This window comes from Xenopus tropicalis, chromosome 3 (genome assembly GCF_000004195.4).
Source record: "Xenopus tropicalis strain Nigerian chromosome 3, UCB_Xtro_10.0, whole genome shotgun sequence".
NCBI lineage: Eukaryota > Metazoa > Chordata > Amphibia > Anura > Pipidae > Xenopus > Xenopus tropicalis.
This window is the reverse complement of record NC_030679.2, coordinates 96,526,393-96,552,686: the sequence shown is the minus strand read 5'-3', so window position 1 is coordinate 96,552,686 and position 26,294 is coordinate 96,526,393. Positions and strand designations below refer to the sequence as shown.

General features: G+C 37.7%; 1 protein-coding gene across 1 annotated transcript in view; it reads left to right on the top strand.

The window, feature by feature from the left end:
- Nucleotides 1–26,294, top strand: part of LOC100486641 (proprotein convertase subtilisin/kexin type 5) — a 60,643-nt gene that overhangs the window by 17,437 nt on the left and 16,912 nt on the right. The window contains exons 6-11 of the mRNA XM_002937893.5: nt 1,471–1,665; nt 5,952–6,038; nt 8,024–8,225; nt 8,351–8,574; nt 14,152–14,394; nt 20,048–20,293. Coding sequence (XP_002937939.3) covers nt 1,471–1,665; nt 5,952–6,038; nt 8,024–8,225; nt 8,351–8,574; nt 14,152–14,394; nt 20,048–20,293 — 1,197 coding nt within the window. The remainder of the gene's footprint in view (nt 1–1,470; nt 1,666–5,951; nt 6,039–8,023; nt 8,226–8,350; nt 8,575–14,151; nt 14,395–20,047; nt 20,294–26,294) is intronic.

The following is a 26,294-nucleotide window of genomic DNA, read 5'->3' as shown; positions in this document are numbered from 1 at the left end:
TCAGTCTCTTGGGAGTTTCTGAAATGTTCTTTAAGTTTTAGTTTACGCTGAAATCTGTAAATGTCAACTAATGTATCAAACGTGTTGGGGATCGTGCTGGGTACAAAAGAGAGGCCCGTAGACAGTAGTGATATTTCACCCTGTGTAAGGATGTGTTTGCTAAGATTAAAAATTATGTTTTCCTCCCCCTGGGGGGTTTTCCCCTTATGTTTGCGACCACCCCGTCTGGTCCGCCTTCTCCGTCTGACCCCTTCTGGGATCTGGTTTTTACGCCTAAAAAAGGCTTGGAGGAGGGAATGCCCTCCAAAGTCGTATCTGAGTCCGTAGATTGGTCCGAACTGTCAACGGTGTTAAATGCCCTTGGGAGTCTTTTGCGTCTAAGTGGCTGACCTGTCCTCCCCCCTTGTCTGAGTCCCAACAACCAACCGTATACTCGGTTTGTATCACTCGGGTTTGGGTTGTGTATTCTATATGGTTGCCTAGCAACGCGCTTTCTGGCGCCAAAAACTGTTTTTAAACTTGGCTCTGTGCACATACTTGCTTCCCTGACGAAGGTTCCAGTAGGGAACTGAAACGTTGGATCAATAAACCACACGTAATTGCATCGTATATTTGACTCATTCTTTATGAACTTCATTGTGGAAATCCTGTGAGTGCTGACAATTTTTACCTCTATTCTGTGCCTGCTGCTCTGGCACCCAGGTATTGCATTTAAACTTTGTGTGCTCTTCATCCTGCATTTTGTATATATATATATATATATATATATATATATAGGATGTCTATTAAAGCAGGGGCCTCACAGGACTTAAAAGTATTGTAAAAAAGAAATAAAGTTTATTTGTTATTCCAACTTTTGGTATTCCTTGAAATCTGGAATAACAAAAAAACGTTATTTCTTTTTCCACCATACTTTTAAGTCTTGTGAGTGCCCTGCTTTATATGACATTCTACATTTACTCTGTTTACTGTCGAATTCTCCCACCCAGTCCTCAGTTCAGTTCATATGCGGCCAGTGGGCGGCATGCCACCCCCAGATCTTTGCCACCCTAGGCCCAGGCCTTTGTGGCCTGCCCACAAATCCAGTCCTGGTTCCACCCACGATTGAGAGTACATTGCCCAACATTATAGGTGGAGCAGGGGACCACATTGGCCATTCCAATGCATGGGAGAACTAAGGTTCAATACAACACTGTTGAATAATAACATTTTCAAAATATTTTTACAGATTTATCAAAATTGGAGTTTAAGAAAGGTTGGAGTTTGTGGTTTGTCATGGAAAAAAGTTGCACACCAGCGAAAATTACATTGTTCTATTCATTTTCAATAAGGTTAAAAATCTCATGTTTTAAACATCTAAACTAAAGCTAGAAAACTATTCCCATTGACTTCTACTATCAGAGGAAAGTCTAATATAATGATATGAAATATCACAATGATGTAATAAAATGTCATACATTTTACTTACAGGAAATGTGTGTTTGCCTAAATGTCCTGATGGCACATTTCAGGACTCTAAAATATGGCAATGTGAAGAATGCCATGGATCCTGCAGGTCCTGCCATGGTCCATCAGCAACAGATTGTGACTTATGTCCTGACCAGAAGAAACCAATTTATGGAATGTGCCATATTCTAGCCTGTTCTGATGGTCATTATTTTAATGGTATGTACGGTGTTCTTACCAGCTTCTATATTCATATTTGATAGACAGTATAACCTGTCTAGTTGTTGCCATATAAAAGGCAAAAATAAGCTCCCTTTTATTCCCATTGCTCCTTTCTGTTCAATAACATTAATTATTCTAGTTTCAAATGCAGCATTTAAATAAACACATGCAACAATAAGCAAATACTGTGGATAATAAATTATGGTGAAAATTTATTTTCATACATTTAGACCTCCATGTTGTACTGCAACAATTTGTGCGTGCTTACATTAATTTGCCTTGTAACTGAACAAGCAGACATTGCCATGCCACTTTACCTGCCTATTGGCCACTGTCTTTATTAAATTACCTTGTATAATGGCAGAAAGTGTTAATAAAATAGGAGAAAAGTATACTAAGGTAGTTTAGTTTAGCTTTTAATATGATTAATCAAATACTGTGGTCTTCATGTTGCATACTGTATAAGCTAAGTGAGCAAAATATTACATAAATAGGTTCCCTAAATTTCTAGGTAAGACAATTTTTACATTTCTTTAACCAAATCTATCCTTCCCTGTCTTTATATAATTATTAAGATAACTGGTAAATAAAGCAATACAACAGCAAAATCCCACTAAATTGTTATATTAGACTGATCAAGAGAAACACAGAGAGAAATAAAGAAATTAAATTAGGGGACATTTGTTTACAGTGGTGAACCATACTCTATCCTTTTTTACCTGGTAACTTGTCCCCCTCTGAGTTGGTAGCTTATTGGACTGTGCATAGGGTGAAGTCAACAGTCTGCCCAACTGGTTTGTGAATACAATTTGACAGATTGAAAAATGTCATTGGAGAAGGACAACATTGGTCCATGAATGTGTTCTACTGCAGACTGGTCTGAATATGCTGCTGTAATGATGTCATCATATGCCCATAGGTTAAATGATTGGATCAGCCCAATTGGCCACACAGGACTCAGATCTGCTTGTTAGGTGACCATGTTAAACATTTATGGCCACTTAAATAGACTTAAATTAATGAAATGATTGTATTATCAACTTTGTGTTTTCATGGGTTTTGTCTGCCCATTGTTTATAGTGCATCTTAAACCGTAATCTGTTTATATACTACATATTGTAAAATCAGCCTGTTATTAATATGTTGTCATTAATATATTATGTGGTTTACATTGACAAATCAATAATAACATCTTGAAACTAGAGTTCAAGTAAAAAAAAAATCTAATTTCCTCTAAAGCCAACTGATAACCTTGTGCCTCTGCACAATTTTCTTTATAAAAAGCATAACAGAGTTAAGCAGGCATAGCATACAAATAGTCTTCCACCAACCAAAATATATATTCTATATACTTAGTAAGAAGAAGGAAGAAGAAGTAGACAGAAGTGGTCAGTGAGAAAAAAATTGTGACCATATATGTAAAAAGTAGGTAGGAAGGAGTCAGGAGCTGTTTTTAGGTATGGTTTGTTATGTTATTATATGCAGCAAGAAGATACAAATGGTAAGAATACAACTTATTTTCAGATTTCTCAACATTTATCCCAGGTAGTATACCTCCTAACTGTTTCATTGTGTGCTTGTTGTGCTGTGTTTTCAATGCCAAGTCCTGGCCAGGGATTAAATCCTTCTTCCTAAGGCTTTTGAATAATTAAAACAACCATTTGAAACTACTTAAACGAAGATGGTAATAACATGGTAAATGCACATTGATGCATCTAAAAGCACTACTCATGTATCTCTTTTCAGAAACAGAAATGTTCTAAGACCATAAATTCTGCACAGCTACTTTATCCTGATGCACAAGACAATCAGGGAATATTGATCTTCATTTATAAAGCACCTAGCATTTTCAGTAGCAGTAAACCTTACAGCAAGGATTCAAAATAATGAAACCCACTTGCATGCAGGAATCAATATATGAGAGGGTCCTGCATGTAAGAGTTTACAATTTACAGGGGTTATGGAAATGCTTTAAAAATCATAGTATAATATAAATGTATAATTTATAAAGATAATTCTTTAGAATACTTTGCTTTAGGTAAAAACAGAAGAAACATCCATAAAAGCATGGAGTGAAATGAGATTCATGAGTTTAAAATCAGAGAATTGCGCAGCTAATAATACTCTAAGGGGAGTTAAAATAATCTGTGCAGTTACCAGCAGTGTACAACCTCTGCATGCTTCTGTAAAGATTTTTTAATTGCTTAGCACTCTTGTGAAAATGCACTGGAAGGCAGGGTCGGATTATGGGTGAAAGGCCCATCGGGACTGCCGCCCCAGGGGCCCCGCACCCCCCAAGGTGGCCCTGCTGGGTGTGTCCCCCATAGGGGCCCCAGCCATGCACCCTAACCCCCCCAACTGGGGCCACAGCCACTGCCCAACGTCCTCCCCTGATCGCACGTAAGTGAAACACAGGCGGGGCAGCACCGACAGGGGTTGGGCCCAGTCCAACCTTGCTGGAACGTGCTGGTCTGGTATATAGTGGGCCCCAAATGAGTGCCAGTGAATCTTGTGTACTTAGAATGGGGGTGCATAGTGTAAATGCACTAGACAGTGCTGCTGCTGATACACAATGGGGGCTTATGCTTGGCATATCGCTGATATTGAAAACACAGCAAGAGTCAGTATGGATGCATTCTACATCTGCAATATAACCCCCCATAGTGTTAAAGCAATATCCTGTCAAAAAACAGACATGTGCAACATTAAGGCTAAAGGAACCCATAAACAAACATTGTTAATTTTACACCAAAAAACACAAATATATACATAAAATAAACTACAAATTTATAAAAGCTGTACAAACATGTACAATATAACTGTCTCTAAGTTCCCTTTGCACATAAATTCCACATGGACTCCCTCTGGTGTGCCTATTTATAAACATGTATATACTAAACCTTTGCTAAGAGACTGCGCTCAGGACTTTGCAAAATCTCACAATTGCAGTGCAGGCTCTATTAGCTTGCATCCCTGGTGGTAGAAACAATTTTCCCTAATAGGGGAATAAAGGGACACAATCACTTTGTTTTTGATAAGTGTGCTGACACTTTGTTTACTTTATATGTTCTAACTTAACCATAAGCTTAAATAATATTTTTTTTAGGAGCAAAAACTAGCCATCTGACCATTGCTATTACTCCCTGATAGAAAAACTACAATACAGATTGCCTTTATCTAAAGGGAAACTATTGTGAAAATGAAAATGTAATATAAACTTCATCTAGCGAAAAACTTCATCTAGTTAAAAATCCTGTACCATTTCTGAAATAATCAAGTTACTCTTAACTATCCCCACTCTAAGCATCTGTCTTTCTTCATTCTCCCTTTGTGCAGGTGTCAGGAGTCAGATTTTGATTGACAGTTAGAATCTACTATATCTTTTGAAAGAAGGAGTGTTCCATTCCTAGCAAATGTGGTACAGGTCACCCACAAAACTGACTTCAGCAAAAATCCTGCATGTAGAGAGACAGAATATTTAGTGATTTTGAAAGAGTGAGCTTTAAATTATCTTCTAAGCAAAAGGAGTCCCCCAAAGGGCTGTATTAGACCTAAGTGTCAATCAACATCCGACTCCTGACTCCTGCATAAAGAGAGACTGATGGTAGGGAAATAGTAAAGATAACTGATTATATTTAGAATGTTTCTTATCTCGTATGATTTTCATTTTCATTATAGTTCCCCTTAAAGTTAATTTGCCATGATCAGAGAATATATTATCTCAAACATAAACCAACAAGAATGCTTGGTTATCTATTTGTTTGGGTGTGGACTAGTCAGCAGGAGGATGGACATGGGTTACCTACTCTGGTTTTACTTTGCATTCATGCCTTTCCCAATATCTCTGTCATCCTAGCCTTTCAGGCAGCTGCTAATTCCTTGACAAAAGCAAAGCTTCCCCCTCTCCTTTCAGTCCACATTGATGTAACATTTTATTTTATTGGGTCCACAACTCTGGGGATTGGCATCAGTACATGGTTTAGAAAAAAGTGATTATAAAGGGCAGCTCAAATTATTTTCAGAATCCAGGTTTCCCTTAAGGATTAGGACAGTAGATTTTTCTTATGCAGGCTAAATATATTGTTCGGACAGAACACAACTTAATAAAATAGACAAACAGCCTGAATCCAAATCAGAATAAAGGTAATCTTATACTAATTAAACTTAAATATGCTTCAAAAGGCTATTGATTAATTTATACCAGAAGGCATAGCTCATGAATGAATAAGCTCTGCTTTCCTATTTTGATTGCTGCTGTACTGACTGTATATTCTGCTTACTAGTTCCGGATGGCAAATGCTACAAATGTCATTCATCTTGTCAAAGTTGCTTTGGTCCAGAGGAGTTGAACTGCTTGTCCTGTTACACTGGTAACGTACCACTGTCTTCTTTATCTAACATTGTTAAAACATCTTTTGATTTACAAGTACTCCAAGTGATACAGTAAAATTACTCTAAATATGTTTGACCAGGGGTGCTTCAGCTATAAGCCAAGAGAACCTGCCTCAGGTAGCACCTTTGCACAAAGGGCAAATTGCTGTCAAGAGGTGATGTTACATACAGCCAAGATACAATCCAGAACTATGTAAAAAATAACCGGATTTATATGATTAATATAAATGAAAAGCCAGGTTTTGTATGTTTGTTCCAAACTTCCTAGGAAACTTGACAATCTGACAGTAAACTCTGGGGAGAGGGGTTGTCTACCAATCAAAAGAGCATTACCATATGCAGTACATGTACACACGGAGAAAAAATTTTACCTTGAAACTTTTCATTTTATTTTACTTTACTCAAAAAAAAGGACACATAACCTCTGTTGCATACTGGTTTCCTCACTAACATTTTGAAACAAGTCTTAATTTCATTCAGATATTATCAGTCTTCTGTTACCTTGCTTTCCCTCCTAGATTTCAGCATAAGGCTGATATCCCATAGAGAGATTTAGTTGCCCGTGATCTCTGCTCTCAGTATTACATATCCGGATTTTAAGTTTTCTTTAATTTTCCACCATTTTTTGTGGTCCCACCAATATATAATGCATAATAAATTTTCCTGCATTTTACACCATTTTTTTCTGGACCCCTGAAGAATGTAAAATGGGGGTTCTATTGTGTATAGATTATATTATCTACTAAAAAATCCAACATCCGATAGTTATTCATCTTATTACAGAAATTTACATTTTGAATTATATGGTGGTGCTGATTTTGAAAAATATAAAACAAAATGTAAAAATGAAACCAGGGGCTTTCTATATTCTGTGCTCTCTTTATTCTATTTTATGGGCATGGGAATGTATTTTATATCATTTTATCATGTATTTATATCATTATGCAAAACATTTTCTATAAAAATGATTGACAATTGCTCCATGGGTATACCATTTACTGTTATTGTCCCTTATTACTTATTTTTCTACTCAGGCCCTGTACTGTTCATATTTCAGTCTCTCATTCAAACCACTGCTTTCTTACCAGGATACATTGAACCCTAGCAACAAGATAGCTACTAAAACTCCAAACCAGAGGACTGATGAGCAAAAAGGAAAATAATTAAAACAAACCTTAAAAAATAAAAAATGAAGACCAGTTGCAGGTTGTCTCAGAATATCATACTGAATATCATACTGAATATCATACTGACACTGAGGTCATTTAAAGGTGAACTACCCCTTTAAGTCTGGAAATCATTGGTCGAAAGCCACAATAACCAAAACATTTCAGCTGCAATGTACGTTGCTCTCCTGGAGACAAGCTTTAGATTATATTTTATATTTATATAATTTTATATTTGTTAAGTCTATAACAATACGAACTACAACTAAATTGGATGAAATTGTATTCAGTACTTGGACTGTTCTACAGAATGAAATATTACACTGCAAACGCGTATTTTGTTTCAATTAATTTTATAAAATGACATATAAAAGCACTATTGTGAGAGACTTATAAAGTGTAACTAAATATACTTCCTATTCTTTGTTCTGAAGAGAATATATAGATGAATATGAATGCTGGGAACAGTAATTCTCGTGTATTACTCTCTGACATGTGCTTCTGAAGGTCTCCCTTCTCGACCAGACACTCAACCTTCTAAAGAAAAATGCTGAGACTATTTATTCCTCCACGTAGGAGGCCAAATCCTGACTATTATGCCTTCACTCTGAACAATAGGTCCTTCCTAACGATAACCCAGCAAGTATAGATTACTTCTTAGAGTCTGGACCTTGTCCATCATGCTTCATGTATTTTGCCTGACTTATCAATTCTAGCACCCTCACCCTCTTTAAGGAAAGGTAATGTATCAGTAATAGCACATTCACTAGCCTGCTGTATTTATATTCTTTTTTCAGGTCACTTCTTGAGCGAAAAAAACAAGTGTCATGTGAACTGCCCGGAGGGATTCTTTGGGGACTTGAGCAGCAAAACATGTGTAAAATGTTCTGCAACCTGTGAAATCTGTAGAGGTTACAGTGATGACTGCTTAAAATGTAAGGGAGATGATGAGCACAGGTTATTTCTCCATAAAGGAAATTGCCTTCCCAACTGCCCAGAGTAAGTAGCAGCTTGTCAGATATGAGTATCTTCATTCATTTGATGGCTCTTCATGAGGATCACCAGATTGAAATACAACCATCCGTTCATTTTCTACCAGCTAAATACATGTTTCTTTCTTGCAGAGGCTACTTTGAGAATGCGGCTGGCTCATGTGAAGCATGTGACACATCCTGCTGGGCTTGTGATGAGAATAAAATGAAATGCTTGTCATGCGTGGAAGGCTTATACCTTGAAAGCAGCAAGTGTAAGCCTAATTGCTCTTTGAAGTATTTTCCAGATGATGATGGCATCTGTAAACGCTGCCCGGCCCACTGCAATTTCTGTAAGGATGAAAACACCTGCTTGGGTAAGTGGATATACACACACAGCTTTGATTATCACCAATGTCATCATACAATTGTGTTATCATTGCTGTTTTTAACATTAATAAAGTTGGAGAGGTTCAGTAATGAGTAGTCTATGGCCAAAGACGATTAGGTCTTCTAAATAATGATTATCAATCTTCTTCAATCTCCTCTGCTATCCATCTCTCCATCCAAATATGGGCAGGTTTAAAAATTTCCTTAGGGGCAAGGACTGCATCGGTGCATTGGTGCAGTGCTCATCCTTATGGCCTGCACGTTGATGTGATCTGATCGTTTGTCCCCCCATATCTCCCACCTCAATGTGGGCATACTGGGGAAATATCCACTTCTTTGGCTAACTCACCAAACAAGTGGATCTTTTTGCATGTGCCCAGCTTTATTTGCAATACTGCCTTTTATGTTAATACTTTGTTTTAGGTAAAGGTAGGCAAAACCTCATTTAGGAGATATCATTATGGTGGGTTGAATGTCTTAATGCAGCAATGTAGGTTGTATCTTTAACTGTGATCTCTTTTATTAGTAGATAGCTCAGATTAGAAGGCCCTTTACATTATTTCACCTAAAAGTGATAATATCAATATTATTTGTACATTTAATTGATAATTAAAGAAATAATTTGAATGTGTTGTGATCGTTTCATTGTTTCCATAAAGCAAGACACATTGTCACACAATGGAAATAGCAGGCAATTGATCAGTTTATTGGACCTCCCCTTTTCCAGAAGTTGGTGCCTTGACAGGTAGATGATTAGCTGCAGATAGCTCCCTAAACAAAGGTTCTTAAAAGAAAAAAATAGCCAGGAGTAGAAGCACTAAAACACATTGGTCCAGTCAGGTTACCCAGTCAAATGTTTGTTTTTACTATTCTAATACCACTAGAACAGAAAAAAAAGTGTCCACAAGTGAGCGTCTCCTTTAATATACCAACGTAGTTACACAGGGTTGAAAAAAAGACCAGAGTCCATCAAGTTCAACCCTTGCAAATAAACCCAGCACACACAAACCTATACTGACCTATCTATACACCCACATACATAAACCATTTATACCAACATCAATTCTAACTGTAGATTTTAGTATCACAAAAGCCTTGTATACTTTGCTTGTTCAAGAACTCATCCAAGGCATTAACAAATCTGCCATTACAGCATCTCTAGGAAGGCCATTACACAACCTCACTGCCCTCACCGTGAAAAACTACTTACGCTGCTTCAAATGGAAGTTCCGTTCCTCTAATCTAAAGGAATGACCTCTGGTATGCTGATCATTTTTATGGGAAAAAAGAACATCCCCTATCTGCCTCTAATGTACTTGTACAGAGTAATCATGTCCCCTCTCAAGCACCCTTTTTCCAGAGAAAACAACCCCAACGGTGACAGTCTAACCTCGTAGCTTAAATCTTCCACCCCCTTTACCAGTTTATTTGCACGTTTCTGCTCTCTCTCCAGCTCATTAATATCCTTCTTAAGGACTGGAGCCCAAAACTGCACTGCATACTCAAGGTGAGGCCTTACCAGGGACCTATAAAGAGGCAAAATTATGTTTTTATCCCTTGAGTCAATGCCCTTTTTTCTACAAGACAGCACTTTATTTGCTGTAGTAGCCACTGAATGATACTGCCTGGAGTGAAACAACTTGTTATCTACAAAAACCCCCAGATCCTTCTCCATTAAGGATATCCCCAACACACTACCATTTAGTAGATAGCTCACATTTATATTATTTCTACCAAAGTGCTTAACTTTGCACTTGTCCACATTGAACCTCATTTTCCAATTTGCTGCCCAGTTATCCAATTTTGTCAAATCGCTCTGCAAAGTGGCAGAATACTGCCAATTTGCACAATTTAGTATCGTCAGCAAAAATAGAAACAGTACTTTCTATTCCCACATCCAGGTCATTAATAAACAAGTTAAAAAGCAAAGGACCAAGAACTGACCCCTGCGGTACTCCACTAACAACACTTGACCAATTAGAAAATGTTCCATTACCATCACTCTTTTTAATCTATCCTTCAGCCAGTTCTTTATCCAATTACAAATATTATGTTTTAGGCCAATATTTCTCAATTTTATCATTAACTTTCTGTGAGGTACTGTATCAAATGCTTTAGCAAAGTCTAAGTAGATAGCATCCACTGCCATTCCAGCATCGAGGTTCTTGCTCACCTCCTCATAAAAGGCGAGAAAAAAAAAGGCAAGATCTGTTACGCATAAAACCATGCTGGCACAAACTTATAATATTGTGATTTGCAATATATTCAAATATCCTTTCCCTTATTACCCCTTCCAAAAGCTTTCCTACTACTGATGTCAGACTAACAGGCCTATAGTTTTCAGGCTGAGAACAGGATCCCTTTTTAAATAACGGCACCACATTAGCAATTCGCCAGTCTCTCGGCACCATGCCAGACCTCAATGAATCCTGAAAAATTAAGTGAAGAGGTTTGGCAGCGCTAAGCTTGTTGAATACCCTGGGATGAATACCATCCGGTCCTGGACCTTTGTTTACCTTTACACGTTCAAGTCTCTTTTGAATTTCCTCCCCAGTGACCCATGCCTCAGTAGTTATATTACTAGAATTGGGTCTATTAAAAAGGAAGCCTTTATTAGCTGCCTTCTCAGTTGTATAGACAGATGAAAAATTAGAGTTCAAAATTTCTGCTTTTTCCCTGTTCTCATCAACCAACTTACCCCCCCGTGATAATAAGGTTCCCACCCCTTCTTGCATCATTTTTTTTACTATTTACATATTTAAACAATAATTTTAAATTCCTTTCACTCTTAGCTGCAATATCCCTTTCCATCTCTATTTTAGCTTGCCTGATAGCTTTCTTGCATGCTTTATTTGCTTCCTTGTACCTGATGAAAGTTTCCACTGTCCCAGCTAACTTCAATGCTTTAAAAGCATGTTTTTTCTTACCAACCTCGACACTAACACTTTTATTCAGCCATAAAGGTTTTGCTTTGTGAAGCCTTTCCTTGCTTGCAAGGGGAATATACTGATCTGTATACTTGGTAAGCAATGTTTTAAAGATATTCCATTTTCCTTCTGTCTAACCCTATGAAAAGCCTTTCCCAGTTGACAAATTGCAGAGATGCCCTTATACTGGCAAAATCTGCACATCTTAAATTGAGTGTTTTAGTTACTCCTTTAGAGCTGTCTCTGCAGCATTACAGTGGCTTGCAAAAGTATTCGGCCCCCTTGAACTTTTCCAGATTTTGTCACATTACAGCCACAAACATGAATCAATTTTATTGGAATTCCACGTGAAAGACCAATACAAAGTGGTGTACACGTGAGAAGTGGAACGAAAATCATACATGATTCCAAACATTTTTTACAAATAAATAACTGCAAAGTGGGGTGTGCGTAATTATTCAGCCCCCTTTGGTCTGAGTGCAGTCAGTTGCCCATAGACATTGCCTGATGAGTGCTAATGACTAAATAGAGTGCACCTGTGTGTAATCTAATGTCAGTACAAATACAGCTGCTCTGTGACGGCCTCAGAGGTTGTCTAAGAGAATATTGGGAGCAACAACACCATGAAGTCCAAAGAACACACCAGACAGGTCAGGGATAAAGTTATTGAGAAATTTAAAGCAGGCTTAGGCTACAAAAAGATTTCCAAAGCCTTGTACATCCCATGGAGCACTGTTCAAGTGATCATTCAGAAATGGAAGGAGTATGACACAACTGTAAACCTACCAAGACAAGGCCATCCACCTAAACTCACAGGCCGAACAAGGAGAGCGCTGATCAGAAATGCAGCCAAGAGGCCCATGGTGACTCTGGGGGAGCTGCAGAGATCTACAGCTCAGGTGGGGGAATCTGTCCATAGGACAACTATTAGTCGTGCACTGCACAAAGTTGGCCTTTATGGAAGAGTGGCAAGAAGAAAGCCATTGTTAACAGAAAACCATAAGAAGTCCCGTTTGCAGTTTGCCACAAGCCATGTGGGGGATACAGCAAACATGTGGAAGAAGGTGCTCTGGTCAGATGAGACCAAAATGGAACTTTTTGGCCAAAATGCAAAACGCTATGTGTGGCGGAAAACTAACACTGCACATCACTCTGAACACACCATCCCCACTGTCAAATATGGTGGTGGCAGCATCATGCTCTGGGGGTGCTTCTCTTCAGCAGGGACAGGGAAGCTGGTCAGAGTTGATGGGAAGATGGATGGAGCCAAATACAGGGCAATCTTGGAAGAAAACCTTTTGGAGTCTGCAAAAGACTTGAGACTGGGGTGGAGGTTCACCTTCCAGCAGGACAACGACCCTAAACATAAAGCCAGAGCAACAATGGAATGGTTTAAAACAAAACATATCCATGTGTTAGAATGGCCCAGTCAAAGTCCAGATCTAAATCCAATCGAGAATCTGTAGCAAGATCTGAAAACTGCTGTTCACAAACGCTGTCCATCTAATCTGACTGAGCTGGGCTGTTTTGCAAAGAAGAATGGGCAAGGATTTCAGTCTTTAGATGTGCAAAGTTGGTAGAGACATACCCTAAAAGACTGGCCGCTGTAATTGCAGCAAAAGGTGGTTCTACAAAGTATTGACTCAGGGGGCTGAATAATTACGCACACCCCACTTTGCAGTTATTTATTTGTAAAAAATGTTTGGAATCATGTATGATTTTCGTTCCACTTCTCACGTGTACACCACTTTGTATTGGTCTTTCACGTGGAATTCCAATAAAATTGATTCATGTTTGTGGCTGTAATGTGACAAAATCTGGAAAAGTTCAAGGGGACCGAATACTTTTGCAAGCCACTGTATCTCAAAGGAGACCATGTTATGATCACTGTTCCCCATATGCTCACCCACACAAATGTTAGCAATGAGTTCAGTATTATTAGATATCACCAGGTCCAAAATAGAATCATTCCTAGTAGGTTTTTGAACTACCTGAAATAAAAAGTCCAGATAATTAAAGTCCCCCATGATAACCTACGGTAGTTGTGAAGCCTCCTCCATTTGCAATAGTAGCTGGGCATCATCCTCTTCACTTATTGGGGATGGTTTATAGCATACACCAATGATAATTTTCTTTGTAACCTTTAGCCCTGCTGAAATTTCTACCCAAAGGGATTCCACATTTTCCTTGGTAATTTCTTTTGCACATGGCTTTAAATCTGACTTTACATAAAGACAAACCCCTCCACCCTTTTTAATCTCTCTGTCCCTCCTAAAAAGGGTGTAACCATTTAAATTCACAGCCCAGTCACATGTTTCATCTCACCAGGTCTCAGTGATACCAATTAAATAATAATTTTCAATACATGCAATAGCCTGCAGCTCTCTCAATTTATCTGACAAGCTCTGTGCATTAGCCAGCATGCAGCGGAGATCACTACTTCTCCCTCTGATATTTACATTAGGTAACAGAGTTAGATCTAAGGTGAATATTAGGCTGTTTATTTTGTAACAATGGAAGCTCCTTATCTGGTAAATCTGGTTAATGTAAGCACAGTATTCCCTGCTGCTATTCCCTAGCCATATTCATACAGTTGAGTACAATGCATTAAAAATGTGACTGTCTCCTTAATTGTAGAGTGCAGTTACTTGTATTTTCTCTTCAATGGCACCTGCAAGGCCACTTGCCCTGATGGCTACTATGAGGATCTGGATGCCGTAAGGTGCATTCCCTGTCACTTTAGCTGCCAGACATGCTCAGGAACATCTGAAGATGACTGCGAAACCTGCCTGGACTCTACCCATAAATTGTACCAAGGACGGTGTCTAACAGATTGCACAGTTGGAACCTTCTTTAATTCTGCCATCAGTGAATGTCAAGGTACTAGTTATTCATATTTGCAACTTGATAAATGTCACACTTAAAGCATAACTTCCCCTTTAAAGTAAAATAAATAATGAATTGTTTTTGAAGAAAAATAAATAAATATGTTCAAGTTCTGTCTGTCATCTCCTGCAGTGATGCAAGGAGCGTAGCTGGTGGTTAATTCCTTATGCAATAGGCCTCATAGTCAGAAGCCTCCTGTATATGGAGGCCATTGATTACTGTTACTTTAGTGTGCTTCCTCCTGAAGGGAGGAAGGAAGAAGCAAAGCTGCAGCCCCACTTATGCCAAAATTGTGGCCCTGTCAGATCACATACTAGTTTTTTTCAGAAATTGTTTAAGTTGCAAAAGGAGAGAATTATTTAACCAGATAGTATTGCACAACTACAAAACCCCTCTGTTTACAGTGAACAGAGCTGATTTTCATTATTCTTTCTTTAGAAATACATCAGCAGGTTGGTAAGAGTAACAGGTCAGATGTGCTACACCGCAGATGCCTGTAAGTGCCAAACACTGTGTAAAAGTATTGAACACATGATGCCTTAAATGGGACCTGTCACCCACACTTAAAAAGCTGTATAATAAAAGTCTTTTAAAAATTAAACATTAAACCATTTTTTTTAATGAAATCATCCATACCTGTTATAAATGTAATTTAAAAATCTGAGATGTCAATAATATATTACCTGCCCCACCTCTATGTCTGAAGCATAGAGGCGGGTCAGGCAATATATGATTGTCAGCTTAGATTTTTTTCATTACAATGACTTTAACTTTCCAATCAGCACTTCCTAGATATCACCTAGATGGCAAATGCATACAATTTTGGCATGATACAAAGCTTGCCTTAATAACAATGTTCACAAAATGGCACCTGCCTGCTTGCTGTGACTGTAAATTCCAGGACTAAAGGGAAAAAAAATTAAATAGTTTATGTAGTGTAAATAAAGTTTATTTGCTCAACTAACATGATAGAAAAGGATTTGGAATTATTTTGTTTAGGGTGACAGGTCCCCTTTAATATTCTTTTGCAATTACCATGATTTAATCACCCACTAGACTCTTGGTTAACCTGACAGAGCAGCAGGTTCACTCGGGTCATAGTCTTGGTTGCTTTGGTTCAGGAGAAGCTGAATTAGTGGAATGGAAACAATTTGACACAGAACATAAGCAAAGTAAGAGAAAGGATTGTGAGTTGGCAGGAGAGACAAAAGTAAGGCTGACAATATTCTCCCCTGAAGAGAAGAACATTATTTAGATGACTCAGAAAATAAAATGGTTTAAGCTCTTTCTATGAACACACAGGCTGCTGCAGTGCTGGTTTTGTCCTCATACAAACCCTCATTGAGGAACATAATCAGGGTTCTGGCACCAGCGAATGGGCCTGATTTAACATGCAGCACAATTTAATTCTAAAGGGATAATATAATAACATGTTCAAAAGCAAACCTACGATTGGTTGCTATGGGTAACTCAACCTGTGAAAACGTTGTGGCTTTTATCACATTATCCCATAAGGATTCTATGGTAGAAAAAAACAAACTGCCCTCCAATAACACAAAGTCCTGGTGGCAGTCTGTATCTGGCAGATTTGGCACATATATAAGGGTGCAGTTTAGAACCTGAGGTCGTCATGTATGGCTAATGTTCTTCTACAGTTTGCTCCCTATGTCATGTTATGCCTAGTCTGTCTGCATTATATAAATCTGGACCATTATAACTACGTATATGTTGCTTTAGTCACTTTTTTTTCTGAATGAGAGGAGCTTCTTGAAAGAAGGTATTTAGAAATATTCCTTTATAGTTATGAATACCTTGGGTATTTGCTTATTTTTGTGCAAAAAAAAAAAGGTGCCCTGTTTTTTTGTATAATAATATAGCAGCTATCCTTTACACCAGTAATATAGAATTCAGTGGGTTCCTCCAGAAGTAGATAGAATGACAGATCCACCTGGAGGAGCCTGGTTATTATGGACAAATTTATTTAAATAATTAGTTATGGGAAATCCATTTTTGTGCAGTTTACTTCAGATGAATCATTATTATTCATAATTATTTATTGTTATCAATGGGCAAATCGATTTGTAGTGGTTTCCATTGTAAATTAAACTGACTGCCATGATTTACCTGCAAACTGTGATTTTGAGGGCTGGATTCTATGGAATTGATTAAGGGGAGTCAAGTCAGAGCTCAGTTTTCAGCTGGAAATATATTTTAAATACATACATCATGACCAATAATTTCAGTATAAGGCAACTTTCCTACTAATAAATATCAATATTTAGGGATGGATTGCTAATCTGGAAGACTATTTGGGGGGATTACTAAGGAACCAATGAGAAGAAGCATTTCTGGGTTTACTAGATCTTGTGCAAACTTTCAACTTTTTATTACTTTACCCCTAATTTTATTATTACGTTCCACCAAGAGACACTTTTCTTTGTTACTGGCATAATGGCACTTCACCATGGTACAAGTCACCATAATTTATGTCCTTGTGCCCTGCCATTAGCTCCTCTATCAGGTCTAGAGGGTAAGGACATGTGTTCTTCCCATATATACAGTGCTGTCACCTGGTCAGACTGAGCTGGTAGGCCACTGGGGAAAACCTTGGTGGGCCTGGGCCAACCTACTAAAGTTAAGGGGGAGAGGGGGGTACACAGCACATGGCACACAGATGGACGGGGGCAGACATGAGGAGGAAGGCTCTTGAAGTTGCAGCGCTGGTGGGCCAACGAGACACTGGCTGCCTCCAGCTGCATGGGGCTGGTATTCCTCCTGACCTGGGTCTCCTAGTCAAAAAAATTAAACATGCATGGAAGTTTTTTTACATTCTTAACTTTTCAAAAGTAAAAATGTATGTTGTATGTGAAAATGGCAAAATCTTTGTTTTAATTTGTATGTACTATGCGAAGAAGACATGTGAATGCTCACTTTCAGCAAGGAAACAACATAAAAAATGCTCCTTGGCCTAGGAGAAAAAATGTAGAAAAATAATTACTTTTACATATTGTTCTGTTTACATAAGATGTGTTTGAAGTGTTATTTTGCTTGTATCAAGCCCCCCCCCCCAAAAAAAAGTGGTCACAGATTAGGTTTCCCACATAAAATCTATTTAATTATCTGAATTACTAAATTACCTTTCTTGATCCCATAGTCATTGCCCTGCTAAAGAATCCTGCATATAATTAACACTTTATATGCTAGCGATTCAGCTTTTTACTGTTTGAAACACATTGAGAAGCTGGCAAATATGTCTCATTATACATAATTAGGAAGGTCAGAAAGTCTCTCGACGGAAAGAATAATAAAGGGCTTTGGGAAGGAAATTCACACTTCCTTGTGCTACTTGTCTGGCAAATAGTGCAGCTATAGATTGGTGGCCAGGAACTCTCCTTGCAAGGAAGATGGTGTAGTCAATCATTACTGCTGCATGAATAGGTCTTTTATGAGTTCCAGTGAACAGGAACTAGTCTGAGAGAGTAGCAAAGGGAAAGAAGGAAATGGATCATCAAAAGCAAATAATAACAGGTTCTACTGTGTGCTATTAAATAGCCACTTTCTGAGCGTAGACACCTGGCTGCAACAGAATACTGAATTGTGACTTCGTATGTGAACCTAATTCTAGAAAAAAAATCATTCCCTTAATAGTTCAGTCTCCCAGCTGGTTATACATAGATGTAAAATGCAACTCACTCAACAAACTAGGAAAAAAATCCCAAGGTCCTATATTCTGAAATGTTCTTATAGAAAATAGTTTGGGGGATATTGCTTGTGTAAGTGACTGCATTTTCCTGAATTAACATCTTCCTCTATAGATTCATCTACAGAATGATTTCTCTGTATTCCTGTTTTTGTGTTCATAATAGACACAAAGTAACTTACTTGAAAGATGAATTCATGCAGTCTCTAGGAAGTTTACAAAATCAGAAGCTATGTTGTTGAATTTTTTGTGTTAGAAGACAATTCTTGGATTATCATAGGGCAATTTTAAGCAAACTGACAAACCAAAGTTCCTAAACTGACATCATTAGTTATATAGTCCAACTGAAGTACCATTTAGTTTGGAATTGTCTGACAAGATGCTCAGGTGCAGAGGCACCCTCCAATGAATTTACTGCCCTGTAGCCTGCCCATGCCTTTCACTTTTTTCCCTGGTAACACTTTCATATGCTGCAATGTCAACATGTTTTATACAAGATAAATACTAGATATACTAGATCACACAGCATTGACCTAGTCCATCCATCCACCATATTCATCTTCTCCATTTTATGTTTGTTAGGCAGTTCATCCTCTACCTACAAATGAACATACAGGTAGGCATGCTGTTTCTTGGCAAATTCAGAATACACAGCCATTAGAAGCAGCTTTGAAGAGCCCCAGGAGACCAGCGTGCCTGCATGTGTACATCCTGACATGGGTGTGTGTCTAGACGCATGTGTGCCTTGATTTCACAGTGTGCACTACACTGTGATGTTAATTTGGTGCCAAACTCAAATGTAAATGCCTATTTCTGCCTTTATTCATTGCCCAAGCTGGCTCTGGGTTTCTAAAGTCCTGCCTAAGCCTTGTTCCTGTATGTTTCCATGACTTTTTGACTTTGTTCCCGTTTCTGACTTAATAGTTCCTTGCTTGCTCTGACTCCGTGCCTGCCTTGACTACAATTCTGTTTAGACCTTGTCTGTAGAATACTTTGGATCAAACTTTGCCAAGTTCATTTTTTCCTTGTTAGTCCACAGCAGGGCATTGGTAAAGACTGGTAAACAGAAGATCCCTGCTGGGACCAAAGGGTATGATCTCAAAAGCAGTCCCAGGGTTCCTGCCTCACAGTATTTCATGAAATCATCAGGCAGGAAGGTAACATAGGGGCATGAGCCTCAATCAAATACATAAAAGTAAAGGAATGGATTACTTCCATGCTCAAAAATATGCATACCTCCGTTATATTCTTCAAATAGCAAAATCTGACTTGCAATGACAGAATGCTATACAACCTAAATGGTAAAAATAAATAAATAAGAGAATGTAGTTTAAAGTGAATAGTTAATACTCATATTTATGGCATGAAAATCTTTAGATCATGACAAAAAAACACCACAAAGCCAAAAACTAAATATTTTACTACATTACATATATAAACAAGTCAAACTCTTTATTGCAGAGATGTTTTGACAACACAAGGGAGATGTATCAGTGGGATCTGGGAAACCAGTTCTGCTCAATGACCTTTCTCTTTCCCTACTAGCTATGTGCAACAAATTGTAGGTGCTGTAGTAGCTATAACTATTATACTGAGCTAGGAGTAAGCCTGCCTTGGTCTATCTCACATCGTGCTGAACCAGAACCAAGATTTATCCTCACATCCTGTGCTGGATGGACACAGGAAAATTAAACAGTACATAATGGATTGAATCTTGTGCCCTTAAAAAACAAAACCTACACATGTCAACGTTTACCAGAAAAGTAAATGTAATAGATGTTTTTACCAGGGAAAAAACCTTAAAAGCAAAACCCTTGCAGGGTTTTTAATTTACGCATATGATAACTACTGATTTTCTCATCCTAATACATACAAAAATGTTCTATAAACACAAATATAAGAGGTAATGCATTATACTAGCCATAATATAATTATTTTTTTCTGCAGATTGCCATAAAACTTGCTCCAAGTGTTCTGGTCCCGAGCCAACAGACTGCATCCAGTGCCAAAACAGCCTTTCAATGGACCCAGAAAGTGGCATGTGTGGGGTAGAAGGTGATGCAAACTGCCCTCCGAAGACCTTCCTTCAAAATGATCTATTCACATGCAGCTCTTGTGATCGCACATGCAAATCCTGCAATGGACCATCTCCCAAGCACTGTCTTACATGCACTGTGCCTTTTTACTTACACAGTAAGTGCAGTATATAATATCATCCACCGGCTCCATTATATGCCACACACAGCTTTTCTTTCATTGGAAAATGTACAGAAATAAATAATAATGAGTACATAATGCTATCCTAGGAAATAATTTTTTGCTTCCCTAGTTTTAAGTATTTCATTTTGAGAACATAAGAGATAATTTAACATCTCTACATACCAGAGCCTTCCGTTAAGAAAGCCTCTCTAGACGTACTGGAGCCTTCCAAACACATTACAATTTATTATAGACAGATAGTGGTGGATTTTTTTAAGGAAAAGACAAAAGGCCAACCCCTTAGATCAAGACAAGGCTTTTTATAAATGTAAATGGTTCTTCATTGTGAGGGCACTTTGTAGAATGCTTGGCCTGTGGATGTTGCAATGGGAGAATCACATTAAGGAGAACTTATAAAGAAGTAGGGTAGAAATTATGCTTATTACGCTTTGGGGTTCTGTACCATCCCAAAGCAACCACAGTGAAAATCTGTGCCTCTGAATTAGTTATTAGCTGCTCCCCATCTTCTTTCCTGCCGATTCACAGCACATGCTCCATGCTGATGTCAGTTAGCTGAGCTTAAAGGAGAATGCAAGTCAAAATGTAAAAAGCATACTGCCCAATAGTCCTCCTATTGTTTAGTAAAAACGCCACACTTTTGGCTCACCTAATCAAATATTTACTCAGTCACACTTACTTCACATTTTCTAGAACAGACAGCCATCTCTAAAAAGGTATTCTCCCTTCCTTTCCCTCCTTGCTTCATACTGCACATGTGTTTCATTCCCTCCCCCCCTCTGGCAGATCCACTTCTGATTGGCTGGTGGGCATATATAGCTCAGAAAAGGAGACAGGATCAAGTTACACACATGCTCAGAGAATAGGAAGGCTGCCGCTGGCAGCCTACAGGAAGGACAGAGAGATTTCAGTGATGTCACTGTAGTCTTCACACTGCTGTAGGCTGCCAGCACCATATCTCAGAGAAGCAAGCAGGGATCTGGGAATTTAGATATGCAGTAAGTACTTAAAAAGAATGCCTTTAGACTTACTTTTAATTTATATTAACCTTTCATTGTCCTTTAAGGACCAACGCACAAAATACAAAATATAAAATAGAATATTTATATCACAATACAAGATTGATTAATAATTCAGATTCTCATTACATGGCAGCTCAGAAACCAGTTCAATTAGTATTAGAATTTAATAATCAGCCCTGTAGCATCAGCTTATATGAGATGTGAAGCTTACTGATGACCCCTAAGCTTAGCTTCTCTTCAGCTACCCGGAGCAAACTGAGCATTTGCAGTGTCACTGACACTCCTAAAGGCCCGAATCATTACTGTTACAGAGATGCTAAACTTTTAGGCTTGTGCATTAAATTCAGTGTAGAAAATATGGCATTTCTAGCCATATTTATTTTTTAGTTCTCCTTTAATGCCTTTAATTAGGGCTTGCATATATTCTTGGCCAGGTTAAATAAATCTTTGTTTTTATCTATCGTCTTTTATAATATTATTATGTAGTGATCCAAAAAAAATTTGTCCAACCAGGGTCAAAGTCTGAAATCATTTAACCCTTCACCTGCCAAGCACATATCGCTTACGTGCAGGCATGGAAAACCCACCACTTACTTTTAACACAGGCATAAAAGAGGATTTATAGGAAGGTTCAATAAGTTGTGATTTGTTAAAGGCAATAACACTTTTTAGCCGGGAATGAAAGCAGGCTAGGATGCTATTGTTATGGACTACTAGGACCCTAGGCACATACCTTTTGCTGCCTTTTTGAACTCTGGCCTCAAGAAGCAGAATGACAAGTAAGCAAGCTCTGATTTGACCTAAAATAAAACATTTTTGGTGACTTTTTCATACAATTTGAGCAAAGTGACCTTTGCTAAATCGCCCCTGTGTGTTGTAGGAAAATGACATTAGAAATTGTATGGGGTGTGGATTGATGTCAGTGAGTAAACTGCTGCCTAAGGCTTGGGGCACATGGGGCTTATAATCTGCTTTTCTCCAGAAAAGTGGATCAGCTCCCATCTGCTTCTGTATAGTGCCAGTACTAATATACTAATATATATATATATACGAGTACTTGGAGAAAGGTACTGCTCACACAGGTCTTAAAGTTCAATTTTGAAGCTTTATTGTAGAGGCAAGAGAACTGACGTTTCGGCTGTAGCACCAGTCTTTGTCAAAGTTACAAATACGAGTGAACAAAAACCTTATATACAGTGTTTGGCGGGAACATCAACGGACAATAAAGTGAACGTGTGTGGGACACCCCCCCAAATTCAAACGTGATGACATCAAACAATACATGTAAATAAATCAAATCAAGTCAAACACAGCATTAAAATAAAACATAAAAAATAAAAAAGTGTATACCACCCAAATGAGGGAATAAAAGATGACACATTACAAGGGGATTTCTTGGAACAATTGTGAAAAAAACAAAACCAAAAATAAATAAGAGAAAGGAGGTAAAGGTAAAAGGTAAAGACCCAATGTGCCTACGTGCTAAATAAGGGTAGGTAATTTCGGTAGCGCTCATGATGTCCGGGTCATAGTCCCTTATTTAGCGCTGTGTCTAGATAAAAATCTAATAAATCTCAGCAATATTGAGGCTTCCTACGCCGTAGCAACATGAAATCATATGGAGAACATAACAAGGGCAGAAGCTAATGGAAACAAAAAGCTAGAACATAATGAGAGATGCAACAAAAGGATCCCTGTTAGAATTATGTTTGTTCAAATAATTGAAAGGACAACTATACGAGCCCAAGGTGTCAGTACTGGTAAAAAAGTCGCCAAGATTATGCTTGTTCAAATTATTGTAAGGACTCGTCTCAGAGCCGAAGGTGTCAGTATTGGAAACAGAACTGAAGCCGATATCTCACCAGAGAAAGTGGTTTTTGGTTTTGTTTTTTTCACAATTGTTCCAAGAAATCCCCTTGTAATGTGTCATCTTTTATTCCCTCATTTGGGTGGTATACATTTTTTTTATTTTTTAATTTTTTTTTTTTTCTCCAAGTACTCGTATACATTTCGTTGGTACTGCACCCAGGCACATTTATCTGTTCTACACGTGAGTGCCGGCTTCTGCTGCATATTATATATATATATATATATATATATATCAAAATAAAACAGCCAGCACCAAGGGTCTTTGTGTTTCAAAAAATCTCTTGTGTATTATAATTGCATGTACACCAATCGTATGAAAGTGACTTCCTGGATCGTCAGATACATGTGGACTGTTTTATATATATATATATATATATATATATATATATATATATATATATATATATATAAAATAGTCCATAGAGTGCACACCATTTGCAGCAACAAAACCTGGATGCTAGTACAAAAAAAATTCACTGGAACAAGGACAGCACTCCTAGGATTTAAAGAATTGTGAGCAAAATATAAATGCAAACATATAAAGGTTTATTACTCGACGTTTCAGTCTCACACTCACACAGAAACCTTCCTCTGGAGTGAAAAACAAACACCCACTCTAGATGAAGGTTTCTGTGTGAGACTGAAATGTCGAGTAATAAACCTTTTTATTTTTGCATTTACATTTTGCTCACAATTCTTTAAATGCTATGAGTGCTGTCCTTGTTCCAGTATATATATATACATAAAAGAATATATATACATAACAACAAACTAATACAACTTAAATGTTTTAAGTGTTCATATATTTTATATAAGATCTGTTTAAATGAACAGCCAATATTAGAGATTAGTCAAAAATACGTCTGCTAAAAATGCAAACTGCATAGTAAATATAACTATTTTTTTATGTCAGGCATTGTTTTGTACAGGTATTTTTCACTTCTCTTCTCCATTAGAATGGACAAATATGTGCTTAAGGTGGCCATACATGTTCAGATTTTAGTTTTCTTCCGAATATCGATCGAACATTTGAAGATTGAAATTGTAGAATAAAGTCCTAAAAACTAACAAATTGAAAGGATGTTCTGAACATAAAATAATTGGCAGACACCAATCGTATGAAAGTGACTTCCTGGATCGTCAGATACATAATACATGCACAGATTTTATTGTTATCTAACCTGACCGATCGGCGTGGTAATAATGATAATTTGGAGTCCACACACAAATATTATATTGTGCGTGTATGGCCAGCTTTAGAGTAAAGAGGATGAGTATGTTGGAGCAGCAATGGGCAGAGTTAGTGTAGGTCTGCGGGCAAATTAGAATGCAAAGTGTTCCACACAATTATGTGCCAGTTTAATGACTCATGGTTCAGCTTCTGGAATAATCTCTCATACTTACAAAAGGTACATGTTTCACTTCAGACACAGACCACACACTGTGTCCTTGCTCTGTTCTGCTAAAGTAATGTAGAACGTTTGTCTTTAGAAATGAAAAGACATTTTTATCCAAACACAAGTTTAACACAAAAACAGCCTTCATTCTTTTGGCCGTGAATACCCACCGAGTGTCCGGTGCTAACGCACATTCTTTCTTCTCCTGTGAACCTAGCTCATATTTCCCTCTCTCCCAGCAGTAGTGTTCCTTGCTTTTCTGAATGCCAGATTGGGACTCTTTACTTTGGCACCAGCACTGTTATGTAGTGCCCTGTTTTTCTTTTTATTTGACCTTGTTGTTTGGCTGTTATTATGTATTTATGGCACATAATGCATAGAAACAGTTCTCCACTTACACAACTGATTTTGACTACACATTAAACAGAGACACTTTGTGCAGGAACACATACATGCACATAGGGACTCATTTACCAGATTTAGACCTAGAGAATCATAAAGGATTTACAGTAGTCTGTTATTGTCATAAATTAGCATAACTTTCCTTATTGTTACATTTTTAACAAATCAACATGTCTATTAAACCTAACCAAGTAAGATATAATTAATCCTTATTGGAAGCAACACAATCTTATTGGGTTTAATTAATGTTTTAATGATTTTTTTAGTAGACTTTAGGTAACGAGATCTAAATGACAGAAATGCCTCTTACTATCCTGGGAAAACACCAGGATAGAAAATTCTAAATACTGTATATTAAATATTTCAGTGGATTGCAATGCTATTGCAAGCAATATTTAGTTGTTTGAATTCTATGCATCTCTGGTTTTGACTCCTGAAACAATGTAGCAGAACCCCACTGAATAACAGACCCAAAGGAGAACTGTTTTCAATTACAATGTTTCAAGAGTCAGAGATAAATAATACTTTTTAACATTTCAACAATTAAAGTTAAGAGGTACAGGAGGAAAGAAGGAAAGGAGTTACAAAGGCAAGTGTTGCCTTCTTGGTACAATATATATCAGCTTACTATATTGCCACAATATTGTAAGATGGACCAATCTAGAGTGTTTGCCTAGAGAGGAGGTTGGATAAAGAGGATGCGATGGCGGGGAACCAAAGGCTGTAAGTTATAATCACATTTACAAATAATTTCAAAAACATTGACATTTGACAATGAATGTATATTGGAAAGCTGCTTATAACTTTCATTCTGCACACACTGCTTTTAGGTAGAGATATATTTTACCTACATTGTGATTGCAGTTAAAATGCTGTTGATTCATCTGGAAAAAAATGTATGAAATAGTAAAAGGTACTAAAAAGGTCTTACAAAAATAGTGCTGCCAAAATGCAACAGTAAGAAAAATGGGAGAAGTAAATGAAAACCAGAGTAACCAATTAACCAGAATAAGACTTCAAAGCACACATCTCACTACAAGGAATTAGGAAGTCTGTTGGAAATTCATAAAATCCTTCTTGACTCCAATAGGCCCATTCCCTGGATTTAGACTAGAAGCCAATTTCAGTGGCCCTGTATTTTCTCACTTGCTAAAAAGCCATCCAATCCCTTTTGAAGTTATCTAATGTATCTGCCAGTACAACTGATTCAGGGATATGTCTGAAATGTGTCTTTGAAACAGGTTCTGTCTACATATATAATTCCATTTAAAAATGTCAGATGATATA